The sequence below is a fragment of the Mus pahari genome, chromosome 15 (genome assembly GCF_900095145.1).
Source record: "Mus pahari chromosome 15, PAHARI_EIJ_v1.1, whole genome shotgun sequence".
In the NCBI taxonomy this organism is placed as follows: Eukaryota; Metazoa; Chordata; class Mammalia; order Rodentia; family Muridae; genus Mus; species Mus pahari.
The window spans coordinates 8806550-8826973 of record NC_034604.1 but is presented as its reverse complement, the minus strand read 5'-3'; the positions used below and the strand labels follow the sequence as shown (position 1 = coordinate 8826973).

Here is a 20424-nt window from a genome sequence, read left to right as displayed (position 1 = left end):
AGAAGAAATGGTCAGTTTTTAGTTTTATTAAATTCTAGAAAACACAGCTGATTTAATCCTTAGGTTTGAATTTATCTGCTACCTCCCAACCATGCTACGTGAGCACATCATCATTATGTGGATTAACTCCATAGATGCTCAGAGAACTTGGGATGAAGTTGGATGCAGGGATGAACACGCAGGTGTGTCAAGAGTTTGAGGAGTGGGTGAGGGCTGTGGGCTCTGGAGCTGAGCTCTCTGGGTTCAAGGTCTGTGTCTGGCTCACCAAGCAACTTTACTTCTCTGTGCCACTCTAGTATAAAATGCAGACCAGCTCTTCTGCATCCCGTGTCTGTCTGTCATGTGATTAACTTAATATCTGTAACACTCAAATGGCACTTAGGGAATCCCAAGGGCTCACTGCATGGCAGCAAGGCTGTCTATATACACACTCGCTGGCTATATCACCCTCTACACTGCTACCTCTACCTAATACTCTATTACCATTATCCCGCAATCTCTTCTGGCTGTGTGGTGTATACATGTACATGTGTGTACCCACATATTCCTGTGGGTGCGGGTTTGTACACATGCATTTTTGAGGCCTCCACCTCATTTTGAGACAAGGTCTCTCACTGAAACTGAGGCTCAGTAACACAGCTAGACTGGCTGGCTCCTTGACGGGATCCTCTTGCTTCTGACATCTACCACTAGGACTAGAGGTGCACACTGCTATTCCTAGCTTTCTTTTTTTCCCCTCATTTTTCTTTTTTTCTTTTTTAAAATTTATTCATTGTATGAGTGCTCTGCTGCATATAAATCTGCATGCCAGAAGAGGGTATCAGACTCCTTTCTAGATGGTTGTGAGCTACTGTGTGGTTGCTGGAAGTTGGACTCAGGACCTCTAGAAGAGCAGCCGGTACTCTTAACCACTGAGCCATCTCACCAGCCCCCTCATTCCTGGTTTTTTAATATGGGTGCTAGAGAACAGAACTCATAATCTCATGTTTGTTCAGTGAGCACTTTATGGAAGGCTCCGTTTTACCAGTTCCCACATGAGCAGTTTCTATCCAGATATTCCTATGTGGCATCCGGGCATACCCCTTTGACTTCACTTCCTAGCCTGTGTGGAGCTGGATTCATGGAAAGCGTTAATACACACAAACTGACTGAGGCAAAAATGAATGTTTCTTAATCAAATGATGTGCTAAGAAAATCCACTCCTGATTTCATTATAAATCCCTAAGGTAGCTTCATTTATCTAAATGGGAAGGTGTGTGCCTTTATTCTAGTCTAGTTCATTATAAACAGCAGACTGACAAGGGGCATATATAAAATTAAATTTCATTAAAAGGAAATGCACATCTTTGTTGGCCTTGTGGCTTAATTACTTTATAAAGACAGCTTGCACCTTGGGAGAGGAAGGAAGTCTGTTTCAAGTTCTGGGGCTGGTGTCTTTATGAATATGTTCCTACTCACTGTTGTGGGCCATCTGAGGGTCTAGACTCACACATTCTCTCCAGGATTCGAGGTCTGAACTTACTCGCTAGAGGAACCTAATCATGTCGGGGCAGGTCAATGACTTAAGTCAGTGACTCCTGCACGGGGGTGGATGCTCACACTCTGGGCCTTCCTGCCCACAGAAGCCTATCCACTGCTGGGGTCTGCAGACCCGAGGGAGCAAGAAGAGCAGAGAGTGATTCTGAACAGTTTGTCAGGTCCCAGGCTGACTGTCACTGTGCCAGGGGCTTTGCCGTCATGGTTTATGGTGAATTCAAGAGAAAATGTCCTGCTTCATGTCAGGCCCTCTGGACTCTCAGGAAGGACTTGTAGATTGGATGAACAGACACGTGATCCCTGATTATGATCTCAAGTCATTCAGAGATCTGGGTCCTCATTCCCAGAAGACTGAGAGAGGGGAAGAGTCACCCACAGACTCCACAGAGCAAAGCTGTTCCACGTAGACATGGCTCCACTGTGTCTTGGGCCTATCAGCTGTGAACTCTCCTCGTCTCTTCGGGGCCCTTCCACTAAGCTAGGCTCCTTGGGAAGAGCGGTGTGACTCTCCCTGCAGAGTTCTTCTGAGGTCCTCTAAGCCACCCCATCCCAGTGAGCCACATCAGGGACAGTTGCAGGGGCTCACTGGATGACCAAATGCCTTACCAGACAGCTAAGGCAGGCCAGGCACAGATATACATTGCTTAGCATTTAATTTCTGAAGAAACAAAGGTCAGGTAAATATTTTTATGGCCTTATGTCCCCTTTGCTTATTTCTCTGCTCTTGTGATTTTAATTAAAACTAAGAAAAACATATAAGCTTATCTAGAAAGCGGGAGGGAGGTGGGGGTAGCCTCTTGTTTGGAAGCATAAGTCAGATTACCAGGAAAACTAACTCTCACACAGACATTCTCTCCCTTCATCCCACTCCTTCTTCTCTCTGCATGCATGTTCTTATTCCACATGTGTCTATGGATTTCTTTAATGGGTAAAGCAGTAGCCCCAATTCTGACCCTTATCTGCTCAGCTGGATTGTGTGGTTGCTGTCCTCCTTGAGTGACAAGGAGGGATAGTGAGTTGCCACACACTTCATCCAACTCCCCGCATTTTGGATAGCCAGTCCCAATATTCAATTTTCACAATCCATTTTTCTTTTATGACTACATTGTTAGTATTGCAAAGTTTACTGTTTGGGCTAATATTAAACATGGGAGTCTAGACGTATTGGTAGCAACCCTGGCCAGCAGAAGACATGTTCTGCTCTGATAAAAATGCAGCGCATCAGCTTGGCAACATAGCTTGGTGGCTAAGGGCTCCTGTCAAGCCTGACAGCCGGAGCGAGCTTGATGCCCAGGACCCAGAGGATGGAAAGACAGGACCACACCCCACAAGCGGTCCTCTGATCACCATGCAAGCAGTGGCTCCTTCCACAAACACAAACCCTACAACTTCATCTTACCTTTCTCTGATTGCAATTGGAATTCCTCCCAGATAATATGTGCTGAAATCAAATATCTCCCCTTCAATTATTATACTGTGTTTATTCATATTTATCAGCATGCGCTTTTGAGATTTTCCAATTGAGATTAAAATCTGAAATGAATAGGAAACAAAGCACCTAGTGACAAGACACAAACCTATTTGAAGTATCTCAGAGTAACTGCAGCATTGTTTTCCTGTGAACTTGTTTGTATACATAGCAGACGACTGCCCAGTAGCAATGTGTGGTAAAAGTTTGATACTTGCTACATCCACTCCATAGTGACATGTGTGACAGGACTAGAAACCTGGACGCAGTCCTGAAGCGAAAAGTTCACGGAAACTTAGTCTTCTGGAACTGTGGCATCCCATATAACAAATGCTCCAAACTTGTCCTTGCGAATGGATCTGTGTGCTTTCTTTCAGTATTGTTTTATTATAGGTGTCTCCAAGCAATGACTTGCCAAATACCTAAGCAAAATCAAACTTTGCTTCCTGACCTCCACCAATGCCCTAGGTAGTCCTTGAGCCGACTCTGGACTTGGAATTCACTAAGAATGTTTCCTATTCAGTGACATTCAGAATTGCCTCTANTATTGTAAGAGAGATAGTGAAAGAAATCAGGCATTACTATCTACTACATAGAGTTAGAAATCTCAGGGCAAGCTTAGCAAAGTAAGTTTAGAATTCTTATTATAGTTATGTATGGCAGACTAATTACTTATTAGTAGAAAGTCCCCCCATACTATCACTTAGAATAAAAGCCGAGTCGCTCCTATATACAGGAATTTACAATGGTTTAGGAAGTAGATTGGGCTGTGGTTTTAGAGTATTGCATTATTCATGAGAAGGTTAGCTAGAGTGAAACTCCCTAATTAGAACCATGACTTGGGTGTGAAAGCCCTTGCCCCGGGAGTGTAAAGACCTTACACCTGGCTTCTAAGACTATAGCTGACCTTAGATAGAGCTGACTTTGTCTCAGTTGTTTTATTGCCCAGTTCCTGCCAGTCTTTATGTTTGCATTCCTCTGTTTTGTGTTAGAGTCATTAAGCATCCGGTAACCTCATTGTACTTTGCCAATGTGTCACCTAACTTCCCTATTTTCTTCTGTATTAAAAGTCTGGTGCTCAATTTGACATTATATTCAGATATAGCACACTCCCTAGTGTCCATATTTGTTTGTCATCTCTTGACAACTCTTTGCCCACCTGTCCGGAACCCTGATTTCTCCCGCGGATTGAGGGGGGCCCGACTGAGCCCGGTCTGTGGCAGATACTAAAACATCTGTGTGCATCTGCATGTCTGTGTGCATGTCATGTGTCTCCAGGGGCCAGAAAACATCATGGGTGTTGCTTCTTGGCCATCGTTGACCTTTGATTTGAGATGAGCACCAGGGACCTGCCTGCCTTTGTGTCATCCTTACTCCAGGGACAATAGGTCTACCACACCTAGCTTTTTCTACTTAGCTTCCGAGAAGCTCTGAGCACAATCAGAGTCATCTCCCCAAGTTATTAAAACAGTGGTTCTCAGCTGTGACTTGCTACCCCTTTACCCTGTAGCTTAAGAAGGCTGAGAACTTCTGCCCTAAACATCTTAGTAGAAATGGTCTTACTGTAATAGAAATGTTCTCATTTGAAATTTATCACAGTTTACATAATTTACATATGCTATATATTTTTTATATTTCATGCCTACATGTTCAGAATTGTAAAGGGCACACCCACAGTTGATAAGTTTACCTTGTAATAGGGTTTGTGTGTCATTTTGCCTATTTGGGGGGAGGGGGCACTAATTTCACTTTAAAGGTTCACTGACTTCTAAAAATTCAAATAAACAGACTTCATACCGTGTGATCTCTCCCATTGTTGATGGTGTCTCGAATCCCTTTCTCTTTGGGTGGCTCTGAATTTAGTTTGTATTTTACCATGAGATTGCCGTCTTCTATATTCAGAGATATGAAGTTATCCTAGAGAATGGGAAAAGGCAGATTACCAGAAGGCCTGGCTGAAGAGGAGGACATTTCTGCCCTCCAGTGATCCTTGATGCTCTTGCTGCCATTGGTTTCAGGTGCCTCCTGAGTTAACAGGGAGGTGAGGGAGAGCCCATGCTCAAGAGACAGACAGACAGACAATGACTGACTACCATTAGCAATGTGACATAGCACAGTGCCCGGCACTCAGGACAAACTCTGTCACACCGGCCAGCATCCTGATTTTGCTTTATCACAACCAGAACCAGAGAGCCACACGTGGAGTCATTTCCTCCCTTCTCTCTAACCAGTCTAATCGAACACTGGGATTTCTCCTTAACTGTCTCATGCCACAACCTCAGCCATATTGCCCTACTCCAGTGGTCCTCCCCTGTTCTCCTGCATGGCCCTCCCCTGTTCTCCTGCAGTGGCCTTCTCCTGTTCTCCTGCAGTGGTCCTCCCTGATCTCCACAGATCACCTGCCACCATGCTGCCAGGGCAGCCTTCTGCAATTGCCAGTGAGCACACTAACTTCCTTTGTTCACAGGAAGAACTCAGCCCCCCCCCCCAGCAGATGCTCTGAAGCACTGGACACCTCTTCACTTTGCTTCTCATCATGCCTCACTGGCCACACCCTAACCACATCGGCCACCTTTTATCCCTGCATGTTCTCATGACCAGGCCTTTCTGCCCCCTGTCCCTGCTGGATCCTCTTCCAGTGTCACCTTCTCCATGTTCATCAGGTTTCAGAGGAGGGATCTTCTACTTGAGGCTCTGCCATCGAACTTCTCCATTTCCACACTACACTACACTACACTACACTACACTACACTACACTACACTGATTGGCAGTGCACCTCTGTGGAATACCAGCATTCCCCTCTAGAGGGCAGGCTCTGGCTCATCCCAGTCAGCATTGTCTCTTGGCCATGGAGTAAGTAGTTGCTGTGACCACTGAATTCCCCATGATAAGAACTCTGTGATATCCAGGGCTTGAGTCTTCATCCAGAAGGCTGTTAGTGTGAATTCTAAAGCCTTGCCCTGGAGAGGCATCCACGTTTGAGCCAGGTAGCAGTAGCAACATGAATCTCATGAGCAGAGGCTCTAATGACTCTTACACAATGGCGTTACGCACTTTCCTCCAGACTACACACTATTTCTGGTTCTTAGTTTCCACAGACTTCAAAATGGAAAACAAGTTGAGCATTCCCCAGACTCCAAATTCAAAATGGGAATGCTTCAAAATCTAAAACAGTTTGTTCAAGTGTCAGCCCAGCACCACAGTGCTGATAGTTTAGGATACGCAAGCCTTCTTTTGTGTATAAAATTGTTAAAAGTGCATTCCATGCAATTACCTCTATAAATGTACACAGTGTACATTTATAAAGCACACATGGAGTTCATATTAGACATAGGTCCTATGATGGTTAGTGTTAATTCAACTTGGCAGAGCCTAGAATCACCTTGGAAGAGTGTCTCAATGAGGGCCTGACTGTCCACATTGATTTGGCCTTTGGACACATCTGTAGGGTTGTCTTTATTGGCTTAACTGGTGTGGACAACCCAGCCTGTACCTGGGCAGTAGCTTGCCTGGTATTGGGCCCTGAACTGTGCAAGAGTAGAGAAAGCTAGCTGAGCACTGTGTATCCTCAGGATTTCTCATTATACATACGCAAATATTCCAAAATGGAAACAATCCAAATGTGGAACACTGCACATCCCAAGCATTTTGGAAAAAAAGAGGCCTTTCTTCCACTTGAACCAAGGAGACCTTGTTTTGGAATCCATTTGCCTTGGCCTGGAGGTGCTTCCTGCCCAGCTCTCTCCAGCCTCCAGGCTAACTGGCACCCTCTCAAACCATCAGAGCTAAGGGACCAGACCAACCTCAGAAGGAAAAGTAGAGGAAGCCTTTGCTCCTACCTGGCAGGCAGAGGTTTGGTAAATCCTCAAGCCACACATCCCATACGCTGACTATGCCTCTGGGATAGTTTTCTGGAACTCTGCTTGTGAGAGCAACTATGCAGATTTGTTCTGGAGGTCAATCCAACAAAGACCCAATGCAGAAGAACCAGAACAAACTTCATACCCACTCTCCCTGAACCAATGGAGGGCACTGGCAGTCGTGTTGCATATGACCATGACTGCACATGACAATCAATGACTGTCTGCTCCTAGCCTAAGTAACTAAGAGTGGCCCTCTGATATCAATGGATTGATTATATGGTAGTTCTATGGTTTTGTTTTTGTTTTGAGACACCTCCACAGTGATTTCCAAAGTTGGCTGTGCTTGTTTATTCTTCTACTACCAGGATTTAAGGACCCCTTTTGCTACATCCATACCGGCTTCTGTTATCATTTGTATTCCCAAGGGTGGCCGTTCTGATAGAAATGATGGAATCCTGTAGTTCACTGCACCAATGCAGAAGCGATCTGATGGCTATAAAGATCCTGATCCAAAGCCCATGGCTTGGACAGTCAACTTTATTATCACTTTTTCTTATAATACATTATTTTGCTAAATGCTCATATCTGCGTTCTATAGCCATAGACCTAGGTGCTCTCAGCCTTGGTTAGAGAAGCATTTTGCCAAGGCTGATAATACAGTACTAGTCAAAGTGTTAAGAACAAGGGATAAAAGGATCAGTTCTCTTAACCACCACCTACTACTAAGTACCAAGGGTCAGGGATCATCTATGTCAAATTTACAACATGGGTGGGGGAGGTGCTCTCCCTCCCTTACTGAGTAGAGATTGGCAGCTGGTGGCTGCTATGGGAAGGAGCTTCCTTTGAATGTGTGGCCTTGGCAGATTTCCCATAATCCACTGGATGGCTCCATAGATGTAGGCAGCACTAGTTGGACTTAGCAAGTTATTAAGAAAAAACCCCAGGAAGTTAGGAAGGAACCATTTAAGGGGTTTGAAGGAGGTAGAAAGGAAAAATGGGGTAATGGATATGATCATATTTCACTCTACACCGTATAAAGAAAAATATTAAAGATAAAGAATGACCCACTGACTCAGGCTACTTCAAAGTATGGGAGCTTCTGTTGCCTTGGGAAGTCAGGCTGCAGGCTCATAAAGACACAGTCCCCACAGTCTGCCCTGAGCCAGATCAAGCCCATGGCTACAGGAACCCAGCCACCTAGATTTGGGGGATCCTAGGAAGCCTTCATTTGTTTTAAAACAGCTATTATCAGAGTCTAAGACCGACATGAGAACAGGCTAGGAGGGCCGTCCTGCCTCATCTGGGGATAAGTCTTCACATTCCTGATCCTCTGACCTTGTTAAAATTCACCCCAACAGAAAGAAAACATGACTGGCCAGCGTCACCCTGCTACAGCTTTCCATCTAAATGGGTTGTTTTCAAGAGCCCACTTACCCCCAAAATGCTAGATACACTGGATATACAAGTACTTTCTGGACATTTGGTGTGAGTTACCTGGTTTTCTGCGAAGAACAGTAAACCTCTGTCCACAGTAGTTTGGATGGTCTGTATGAAGTTTGGGAAGGGAGCATTTGGTTGAGTAGGAATGCGAGCATAGCCTGTACCTTCAAAGTAATTTTTGTCCGACTCTTCCTTTCTCCTGTCAATATCAACCCGATGTTATTGGTTAAACAGTGGAACAAAGAATACACAGGCACAATTTTGTAGGAAAAGGGGTAACTCTGTTAACATGTTTAGCCAGCCTTTCTTCTTCTTAAACCCTGCTTTGAAGAGATAGTTCAGTGGGTAAAGTATAAGAGCGAAACCCCAAGTTTTGATACTGAGAATTCAAATTAAAGATGAGCATGGTAGATCATAACTGTAACTTCAGTACTGAGGGGGACTAAAAGCCCTAGGTGTACCTAAGGGCTTTCTGGCCAGTCTCGTGAGTGCTAAGTTCAGAGAGAGACCCTGTCTCAAAACTAAGGTGGAAGTTATAGAGAAGAGGACCAGTGTCTACTTTTGGTTGCCACATACGCATACTTGGACGAATCTACCTGAGCACACACACATATGTTATACTATGCCCATGAGACACAGAGAGAGAGAGAGAGACAGACAGAAAGAGAGACACAGAGAGACAGATCAAAAGAGAAGAGACTGAGAGAATGAATGAGATGTTCTAGAATGAATGTTCTAGATATGTCTATTTAGGAGAAAGTGGTTAACTAGCTGAAATATTTAAATGTAAGAAATCATTAATTTTCAGTGTTACTGTCTCCTAAATATTAAATGTTTGCTCTTCTTAGATAGGAATATCCCAAGTCTTTTAAATGGTAGGAATGGCTACAAGCTCAAAAGAGCATGTTATAGTTTGAATAAGAACGGCTCCTATAGGCTCAAATATTTGAATGTTCAGTCATTAGGGAGCGATACTCTTAGGAGGCATGGTTTTGTTGAAGTGTGGTCTTGTTGGAGGAAGTGTGCCACTGGCAGTTGCTTTGGAGTTTCAAAAGCCCAAGTCAGGTCCAATGACTTTCTGTCTCTCTTCCCACTACCTTGTCTAGCACCATGTCTGCCCGTGTGCTTCCTATCATGACAATAATGGACTAAATCTCAAATATAAGCAAGTCCTAGTTAAATGCTTACTTTTATAAAAGTTGCTGTGGTCATGGTGTCTCTTCACAGCAATAGAACATTGACTAAGACAGAGCAATTTTCACATAGATTCAGAAGATAACATACCTAGAAAGTCACTCACTTTGTAGACTGCTGTAGTTTAAATTTTAATTGTATATCGATGTGCCTAAATAACCCAATATTGAGTATTTTTGTGGTAGGAGGCACCAAAAATTTAAGATTTGTTTTTTAAAATTACATTTTTATTATCATGCATTGTGTTATGAATGTAAGTGTACTACAGTGGTATATGTGGAGATCAGAGGACAACTTTGTGGAGTTGGTTTCCTCCTTCAACATTTACATGGACTCAAGGATCAAAACCAGGTCTTCAGGCTTGTCCAACCCATGGACCCACTTCACAGTCCCAAAGACTCATGCTGGTTTTTTTTTTTTTTTTTTTTTTTTTTTTTTTTTTTTTTTTTTTTTTGGTTTTTCAAGACAGGGTTTCTCTGTATATAGCCCAGGCCAACCTGGTCTACAGAGTGAGTTCCAGGACAGCCGAACTCGGAAATCTGCTTGCCTCTGCCTCCTGAGTGCTGGGATTAAAGGCATGCACCACCATGCCCGGGCAGACTCATACATTTAAAAGCTGAAAAAACTACCAACCTAATGCAGTATATAAACTAGGGCAAGATGCATGTTATTTAAATCTTTTTTTTTTGACTATCCTAAATTGTTTATTGGATATGAATTTTACAAATATCTTAAGGATGGGGTGTTTTGGGTGTTATCTGCATACACAGGGGAAGTGATACTGGCCCCAGGCAATGAATTGTAACATCAAGAACCTACCCACCACTACAAGGTGTCAGTACCATACGCCTCCAGCCCAGCCCTAGGGACAAAGTCCTCCAAGCTTCATTTACCTCCTACAAGGCTCTACTTCAGTGGTGTTGAGATTAAAAGTTGTCTTGAAATTGTACAAGCTTAGAACGTTTTCATTGAGGTCATCTAGTTCAATACAGCCTTTGTACGGAGGGAGCCTCAGTCTGCGTGGAAGCTGTGAGAGAGACAGACAAAGTTCCAGTGAGCTGAGCAGGAAGGGAAAGTGACCATGTAGTACCAAAACTTCCCCCAGTGAACTTAAGCATCTGAGTGGAGGAAGTGGTTCAGGGCTTTGACATTTAAGAGCTGTCTAAACTCAGGCTGGTCATTAATCTTCCCTGCCTGAGTGTGTTCATCTGAAAAATGGAGGTGATATTAATACTTATCAATGCAGTACATTAAATTAATGCTCTAAAGCTTAAAACACTGGACAAAGGAAGTACATCTTAGCTGTCACATCTGGGTGTGCTTTGAGAGTATATGGTTAATTTAGTTTTTGTATAGAATTAGTTAAGACGCAGACATGAAGTCATTATACCACATCAAAATTAAAGCATTCCACTTGGTGAGTCAACATTGATACTTACTTCAAAACCAGGTGGATAACCGCCGACGTAAAACACAGCATTCTCAGGATCCAAATTAAGGAGTGTGTTGCTACTGACGCTCTCCATGTCATAGACCCCAGGGGCTTTGGGTTTAGTAGATGTGGCTTCTTTGGTGTAATTAAGCTTGGCAAATTGATATATTCTGTTGAAAATTGGACCATAAAAATGTAGGAGAAAATGAAAGAATTCAAAGCCTATATGCTAAAAGCTGAGTAACGTGTTAGTGGGAGAGTTTGCTGAGGCTGGTAAAGTTCACAAACAGCAAGAGTCAGCTGGACTGTACCTCTGGAACTTCACCCGGTCCATAACTGCCTCCTGAGACTCACTCTCCGTCAGGACCTGATCTATCTGAACTTCAGCCTCTCGGTCCCCCAGGTTGTAGACACATGTCAGCTGACCGTCTACAACCGCCATGCCAATGTAGTCCTTGGAGGCCTAGAGACATAAAGTCCACCTTAGAAGTTGTTTCGTTCAAAGTGAAACAGTGTTGGAATTTCTTGAAGAAACTTTAAAACAGAGTTTAAGCATGAAGATTAAGACAGGGAAGTATTCAGACAGACAGACAGACAGATAGACAGACAAGAACTCAGAACCCTTAGATCTTTTCAAACTCTCAATGTCCACCCCCAGAGGATCCTAAATGTTTTACTAATGGGTCATTACAGAACATTTGAGTCTTGCCATATTTTAGATAATTTGACTTTGGCCCAGTTAGTACTTATCCTTCTCTTAGACTGAAGAAGCATATCAGAAGGAGGGACTAAGAACTAAAGTCAGCAAGTTCAGGATGAAGAATGGGGGTCATCGAGTTTAGGCTTTGTTTTGCTTCAGGCCTCATTTCTATGTGGACCCCACCCCTCCGACGTGGGGAGGCATCTGTGGCTGTGCCTTTCCAGGAAGAGAACAAGACACAGACCTGTGAGGAACAACCACTGTTAGTTCCTATAGATCTGGGAGAACGCACTGATCCTACTACCACTGTAAACATGTATGTGCTCACATGTACACATGTGTGCCTACATCTTAAGCCCATTGGGTAAGACTTCTCATCAGCAGCTCATATCCACGATGGACAGGAGGTCTCTCTAGGCACCTTCATAGCACGGAAGGGAGGGTGGTGGGTAGTGGAATTTGTTACTGTCTTTGTAGGACAAGCAAATAAATAGCAGTGGCACAGTTACATCACAAGTCTCAAGGTGGCACCCCCAAACCATTTTGTTAGTAAAGCAAGTAAATCTGTAATCCTTACATCCTTATTCCCAAGGTACATGACAAACATATCTTCAGTGCCTCCGTTCTCTCGTAAGTCGGGTCTTTGGAGAAATAAAGACAAAGATGTGTATCCTTTTAAATCTTCTAGGTCATTCGGCAGTCGGACTTCGACACCAGATTTACCATTGAACCTCATGGGAATTGCAACCTGTGAGGAAGAGTGAGATGGAAGAATGAGGAGTGGAACAACTGTGGAGTTCTGTGGCCATCACTACACCATCCCTCCACAGTGGCTTGTCCTGAGTTCTCTAGTAAGCATCAGGAAGAAGTAATGCCTCTTGGACCCAGGTTAGTTGTTGTGTTTTATATATATACACAAATGCATACATACACACACACACACACACACACACACACACACACATATATATATATATATATATACACACACACATATATATGTATACATATGCATACATACACACATATATACACATACATATACACACATATATACATACATACACACATGTGTGNGTGTGTGTGTGTGCGTGCATGTGTGTGCCTGCGTGCGCACATGTGCACATGTGTGTGTGTGACAAGTTTAAAGTTAACGCTGGCTCATTTGAAGCTCGTTTTGGAGACCAGGCTGGCCTCAACTCACAGTGATCTATTTGCCTCCCTCCCCAAGTGCTGGGATTAAAGGCTGTACCACCACACCCAAAGTGGACCCAGGTTGTAAATTTATGAAGTTTCCTGCAGAGATAACTTTATCTACTCTTAGTGTGAATTGGCTGAGGGCCATTAAGAAGTCAATTTAGTCTTCTGTGCAGCAATGGCAGTGCTGACAATGACAGTAACATTAATGGTAATTCCTACCGAAAAGGGATTTGTGCCAAGGAGTCAATGATCATGGGCCACTTAGGACGGTACTTCCATATGCTTAAATATAATATGTTAAGATATTTAGATATTTTCTTTGAGACAGGATTTATGTGGTCCAGGCTTGCCTCAGGCTCACCTGAGTTCCAGCTGAGCCAGGGTTAACTTTAACCAGGTCACACACAGATACACCCGGAATGGTTTCGAATCTGTGACCCTCCTGCTGGTTCCTCTTTTTAAAACATCACCACTTTTAAAACCGGAATTGCTTTCCAATGAGTGTGTTACACACCATGCCTGTATTTACTTCAGACATTCAGTCCCTAAAACTGCATGCACTGGCACTGAGGAGGTGGCTCAGTCAGTAAAGGACTTGTCATGTAAGCATGAGGACCTGAGTCTCGATCCCCAGGAGAAGGAGGAGCCCATGGGCTGCTGGCCAGGCAGTCTAAGATGAACACAAGCTCTACTTCAGGAAAGACTGTCTCAAAACATGAGGAGGAGAGCGAGAGATGAGGGCCTTTGGCCTCCACACACGTGAGTACATACAGCCATTAAGGCTGCGTACAGTGCATCTTTAGATACTCCACGATGGCTGCCCTACCCGGCTCTCCCACACTGATCTGTCATGAACCAATATATCTGTAACACTAAAATTACAGGAAAATGAAACAAACAAGGAATATGAAACAAGTCTACCAATCCCATGTGACTTAAAGCATCAAAGCTTCGCAAACATCACTTCCTAATATCACACTTAGATTTTATGAACTGTCAGCTCCAGTCATCCAGCAGCACGGGTCTGTGGGCTGAGACTGGGCGGGTTCAGTCTAAACCACAGAAGACAAATGTCCTCTAGCAAGCAAAAGAATGACAGTCTTGCAATGATACTCATGCTAACATATGCTCTGTCAAGCACTAAAGTATTTCCTGGAATCTCATACACGTGATGGGGAGGCCGGGCCCCTCACTCACTTTATGAGCTCATATCATAGCTCTCTTACCCACTCCCTCTCACCCATCTGCCGTCCAAGGAGACCCAATCATATTGTTGAGTCTCCTCTTGCCAAGCCTTCTGCTCTCTATCTCCTGGCGAACTCATCTGTGCTCTTTAAATTAAGAAGATAATGTGTGTGGGGTAAGAGCTGGAGGCTAGCTGCCTGCATTTGGCTCACACCTTAAGACAGGAGACAAAGCCAACAGCACTGTCCCTGCAGCCTCCTCTCCCCCACAGCCTCCTCTCCCCCATAGCCTCCTCTCCTCTGTAGCCTCCTCTCCCCCACAGCCTCCTCTTCCCCACAGCCTCCTCTCCCCCACAGCCTCCTCTCCTCCATAGCCTCCTCTCCCCACAGCCTCCTCTCCCCTATAGCCACTGCACTCTGGAGGTGGCATTGTATACAAATGCTCATGCAGGCTTCACTATTTGCACTATGTACGACTCATCCACAACCGCAGGTGTATCTGCTTACTTATCAGCTACAGTGGCTCTCTTTTCACATTTAGATGTTGTATCTGAATGTATATGATCAAACCTTTATCAAAATTGGCTTTGCTGAATACTATATTGTAGGTTGATCTGGGTGATGTGCATGAGTCTAGCTCATTAACACATAGTACTGTAAACAGTTGGCTTTTTGTTAAAAAAACAGTATATAAAGTTTATTGCAACTAGCATTCCTTGTATAGATGTGAGTGAATGGGTGTATGATGTATGGATGTGTGTATAGGTGTGTATATCTGGGTGTATATATGGATGTGGGTATGGGTGTGTATAGAAGTGTGGGTATGGGTGTTTGGGTATGGGTATGTGTAGAGGTGTGTATATGGGTGTGTCAGTATATGGGTGTGTGATATATAGGTGTGAGTATGGGTATGAATGTGTGTGTATGGGTGTGTGTGTATGTGTGTATGCAAGTACACATGCTTGAACATGAACAGAAGTCAGAGAGAATGTCAGATGTCCTGCTCTATAGCTCTTGTCTTATTTCCTTGAGAAAGGGTCCCTCTCTCAGCCTGGAGATTGGCTGGCAGCCATCCAGTCTGTGGCCCTCTTGTCTCTACCCCTGAAAGTGCTGGGGGCGCAGGCACAAACATCCTGTGTCTTCCATCCGCAACAAAGATGGACTCCAATACTTTCAAAATAAAATACTTTGTGGCACACAAAGGCGACCACAGACCCTTCCCTTGATTTTGCGATTGCAGATTGAAAAGTGAGACTGGAAAGAAACCCCTTCATCCTGCCTGTGTGAACTCCAAGCTGGAGACGCCTCAGCTGCCTGATGCAGCACAAAGTGAGGGGACAGAGGTCTTGCGCCCTTTTGAAAGGTGACAAAAGATTGTTAAACTTCATGTTTAAAATCAGAATTCAGAGAAGACAAACAACCAATTCTTGTATAAATAAAAGCCTTTCCTTTCCTGGTGAATACGGTAAGGAGTTCACCAGCAGCAGCAGCTAGGGCAAAATGGAACACCCACCTTGTTTGCAGCATCTCTGGCCTGCTGAATGAGCTCTCGGATTCGGTCCACATTGTCAGAGATGTTCCCCAGGGGCAGCAACTGTTGGTTGATACTGTCAATCTTGATAAAAAGATCAGGCAACTTCTTGGTTAATTTCTTTACTGTTGGTGAAATGAGAGAATGGAAATTTTAGACAGTACATTGAGAAAAGGTTAAAGACAGAATATTTGTTCTAGCAAGCCTAGAAGCAAGATGGACCATAACCTTAGGCAAGACTGTCCTAAATTCATTACAGATTTCTGTCATGATGTATCAAATTCTTTTCCTTGGTTATATGGAAAAATATTTCTTTTCTTATCCTTTGATAGCAATCATAACTTAATATACCATGATTAAGAATTCCCACTATGAGAGAGGGGGAGGAGGGAGGGAGGGAGGGAGAGAGGGAGAGAGAGAGAGAGAGAGAGAGAGAGAGAGAGAGAGAGAGAGAGCTCTGTAGGACTGGGGCTGGGGCGATGGCTTAGTTGGTAAAGTAACCACTCTGGAAGCTTGAGGAGTTCAATGAGAAACCCTGTCTCAGAAAATAAAGTGGAGGGAGAGGGGGAGATGGCTATGAGGGTGAATCACTTGTTGTTCAAGGATGATGGTCTGATTTTGAATGCCCAGAACCCACATAAAAAACCGAATGCAGTGCACCTGTCTATCAGAAGGTGGGGGCAGAGACAGGAGCCTTCAGAATCTCACAGGCCAGCTCGCATGGCATACACAGCAGTGAACAACAGACCCTGCCTCAAAACAAAGTGGAAGGCAAGAGCCAACACTCAAAGCTGTCCTAAGCATGCCTGTATACATGTATGTGTGTGTACTGTGCATGTGTGGGTGCGTGCTCATACACACACATACACATACATGCACACTTGCACACAAGCACATAACACTTTTTTTTTAAGAGACTGGAAGGACATAGACCATGGTGCAACACATCTTCAATCCTATCGCTTAGGGATCAGAGGCAGATAGATCTTTAAGTCATGGGGTAGCCTGATATACATATCAAGTCCAGGGCAGTTGTGGATATGTGGGGTATACATTGAGACCTTGTTCCAGGGAAAAAAAGAAAGAAGGTGGGGGGGGGAGGGAGAAAAAGGGAGAGAGAGAAAGGAAGGTGACTGACTGAAGAGTATATTTAACATGAACTTCTGGCCTCTACACTCACATACATACAAACACATACATATACATCGCACACACAAATACAAAATGAGACATCCTCCCTGGTATCTCTATTAGTACACCTGTGCTATTTAAATATATTACATGAAACTATTTTCTAATATCCTAATTGAGGTCAGAATTTACCAGAAAGGAACTGAAATGGATCAAATTCTTAGCAACAGAGAACACAGCTAAGACATCCTGACCTGAGTTATTGGCATCGATCAGAGCCTTGCTGAAGTCTTCGTGTCGTGCGCTCTCATAGCTGTCCTTAATCCTTCCCAAATCTGTCTGGATGGGGGTCAGCCCGTCCAGGACCTTGCTTGTTATTCCGTTGGCATTCCTGACGGCGCTCCTTGCACTGCTCACCACACTGTCAGTATCACCTAGTGCACACACAAGTAGCGGGGTGTAAAGAGATGATGCATTCTCCCCCAGAAACGATGGCCAGTGGTGCAGGGTGATGGCTACCTCTCCGTATCCCATGAAGATCATCTCGGGCAGCAGTGAGGTTGGCATCTAGGAGGTCCTTCTGAACTGATACGGTCTTCAGGGTTTTCTGTAGGCTGTCGAGAGCTGGACTGACTTCTAAAGGAAGGGAGGGAGGGAGAGAGAGAGAGGGAGGGAGGGAGGGAGGACACCAAGAAGCAATTACTTCTGGGTTTGTATCTTCCAACAGCATTTGTGGCCTCTGAAGTAGGCAGTGTCTGCAGACCATTGAGTTTACATGTTCCTTGGTCCCTACCCCACAGATGCTGTTGCAGTACTTAAGCCCACAGACATGGGCATCTCTGGTCACAGTGGCTGAAAAAGCAGCTTACCAGAGCCTTGTGGTGACTGGCTTCATAAAGGGACACACAAAGAAGGGGAGATGCAAAATAAACCAGGGGACAGCTGGACTTTCATTCTGGCCAAAGCAAAGCTTACTGAAAGAGTGTCTGCCTTGTTAACCGCTGTGCCCCAACATGCAGGGTTTGGCTTGTACTGGTTGGGACTTAGTACTGGGGCACACTTGTTCCATGAATAAATGTTTGAATGAGCAAATGAATGATACAAAAGGGGGTGACCTGCAGCCAAGACAGGACTGTTAAGGGGTGACTTACAGTCAATACCGCACTGTTCTTGGGAGAGTCTCTCACAAAGGACTCTGAGTGGATATTTGTTTCTGCTCCTGCAGAACAATGAATGTACCTGTCCTTGGGTTCTCACCAGAGATACTCAAAGGGACACACTAAAAATAAAGTGGTAAACAAAATGGTTCCGGTCCACATCCCAGCTCCTCCCGCAGCCACCTCAGGGATGTGGAAAGCTACCAGCCACGCCACGCTGGGCACGCAGGCCTCCTTAGGATTACAGGACTTTAGTTAACAACACAGTCAATACTCTTAAAACATTCATCCTGGACACGGCTGCATCTGTTACCCAGCACTGAAGAGGTAGAGACAGGAGGATTAGTATGGGGCCACGCTTGGGCCATGCTTGAGGACCTGAGTTCGATTCACAGCACCACGAAAAACAAGTATACAAGCAAACAACAGCATACCAACCCAACGGTAAAGAAGGTGGACATAGTTCAATAAAATCTTAATGTTGATTAATGGTTGCATGTTAGAACATACTTTTTCTGGGTTTTACTTCTTATGCATTTGATATTCAAAAACACATGTAGTAAAAAAAAAAAAAAAAAAGAAGAAGAAGAAGAAGAAGTAGTATAAATCCTTCAGAAGGGACTGAGAAATTGAGCAAAGACTGAGTCCAGATGCCCACCTGGCTGTGGCTTCCTGGAAGAGGCCATAAAAATTCAAGAGGCAGTATTTTCAAAGCCTGGGGCTTCCAGAGTTTCAGATGGATGGCTTCTATACCTGTGTCTCAAAGCTTCTGCTCCATGAGCTATACCTCCATGCTAAGGCAATTTAATTCTTTCTTATAAAGTATATAAGATGAAAAATTATCAAAGGTAAAATTGATGCTTAAAGTGTTCTCATGCCCCATGCTAGCAGCTATTATTTCTTGGTACTTTCAGTTGCTAAGATTTTAGGATCTAAGGCGCCTTGAAGCAGTTGCTGTAATGGTCTGGAGTAAATGGCTTCCCATGGCCATGATCACAGTATACTCCTAAGTCAGGCCAAGGAAGGCTGTCATTCTCCAGACATCATCTGTGTAAGGGCTGCGTCGAGTTCATGCATGGTGGATAGGGCTCGTAAGAATACTGGGTGAATGCGTTGACTGTGGAACTCAAAACCCACTTTTGCATCGGACCACGTGCCCACAGGTTGATTAAAGCCCCTGAGTGTCCCTGCCATCTGCCCCTCTTAATACCTTGCTGTAGCCTTTTCTGTGTCATCTTGGCTTCATTTAACAGTTCCTCGCTGTCAGCACTCAGGGTCTTAGCTCTTTTTGGAAGGTCTTCCTTTATCACTGTCTGTAAGCAAAACATTTATCAGCCTTAAGCAGACACTCTGCCTTGGGAAGTGCAGAGGAAGACTCTCCACCTTAGCCCTACATCCCGTATCTGTAATCTTTAAAGAAGGAGACCTGAGAGAGATGCATCATACACTGTTGTCTAATGATGTGGTTAGGACTCTAGGCAGACACCTGTGGTCAAGGAGCTGGGCTGAACTCTGACGACAGATGGCAAAGCCCATTTAAAGCCCCTGCAATCATTTAGTTGCCAAAGGCCTCCACAGACATGCCCAGATTTAAGCACTAAGAGAAAATGGAAGTCCAGTTGATTCCAAGAAAAAAATCTATCCTTTGGTAAATGCCAATTTTTAATTAAGGCATAAAAATGCTTTTGCAGGATAAAATATTTGTTTAGTTTCAAAACTGATATCAGTATATTTTCTATCTAGTTGTATAAATAAATTTTAAATCACACTCCTGATATAAGAGAGTCAGTAAATGCAGAAATGATCCATACCAAGACCAAACTCCAGTCTGGCACATATAACAAGCTCTTATTATTTTGAATAAATAATATTTTTAACACTGTCCCACATATGGGAGAGTAAGCAAATGAGCTGCCTCCAGAGGCAGCCCAGCAAGCTGCCAGTACAGCTCCAGGTACCCACTTGGAAAGCAGACTTGGAGGCACTGGTGGCCTTGCTGGCTGCATCCTCTGCTGCTCTGATGGCATTAAGGATGTTCTCATAGGCTGTGGCAGCGTCCACAGCACAACGCACCAGCTCATCCCCGCTGGTGTTTCTCTTTATCCTGGAAGATAACACAGGGAGGGTTAGGCCATCCAGCATCCTTTCACTGCTTGGGGCTGCCACCCCCAGTGACTGCATGGCATGTGCCATGCACTCAGTCTGAGAGAAAGACCTCATTTCTGGTTTTGACTGGGTCTGTGGGTTGTGGGTGGGGCTCTGGCCTTCGTCCAGCCCTCCTCCCTGCTCCAGGGTCCTAGCCAGCCCAGTGAATGGTTGATGCTTATGACATCAGACCTCTGCAGGCAGGCACTCACTCTTCCAGCTGCTTCGCCAGCTCCTGTAAAGACTGTGCATGCTTCTCTGCCCCCACCACCAGCTGTGCTTTGCCACCAGATCTGGAGAGTTCTTGCACTTTGTCACTCAGCTCCTGTCTTGCTCCATTTAAAGCAGCAGCTAAACTTTCATATTCCTATTTTTTCCAAATAAACAAACATAATAGAAATTCAAGGGATGAAAATGTATGCCATTTTCTTAAACTCCTTCA

At 44.3% G+C, this 20424-nt stretch overlaps 1 protein-coding gene across 1 annotated transcript in view; it reads right to left on the bottom strand.

Moving 5' to 3' along the window:
* Positions 1-20424, bottom strand: part of Lama3 (laminin subunit alpha 3) — a 240668-nt gene that overhangs the window by 27500 nt on the left and 192744 nt on the right. Inside the window, exons 50-62 of the mRNA XM_021215025.2 lie at positions 20195-20349; positions 19800-19941; positions 19048-19150; positions 17200-17313; positions 16935-17114; positions 15532-15674; positions 12212-12382; positions 11246-11397; positions 10942-11104; positions 10396-10529; positions 8363-8507; positions 4802-4921; positions 2936-3069 (exon numbers count right to left, since the gene is read on the bottom strand). Of these exons, the coding sequence (XP_021070684.1) occupies positions 2936-3069; positions 4802-4921; positions 8363-8507; positions 10396-10529; positions 10942-11104; positions 11246-11397; positions 12212-12382; positions 15532-15674; positions 16935-17114; positions 17200-17313; positions 19048-19150; positions 19800-19941; positions 20195-20349 (1856 nt within the window). The remainder of the gene's footprint in view (positions 1-2935; positions 3070-4801; positions 4922-8362; positions 8508-10395; positions 10530-10941; positions 11105-11245; positions 11398-12211; positions 12383-15531; positions 15675-16934; positions 17115-17199; positions 17314-19047; positions 19151-19799; positions 19942-20194; positions 20350-20424) is intronic.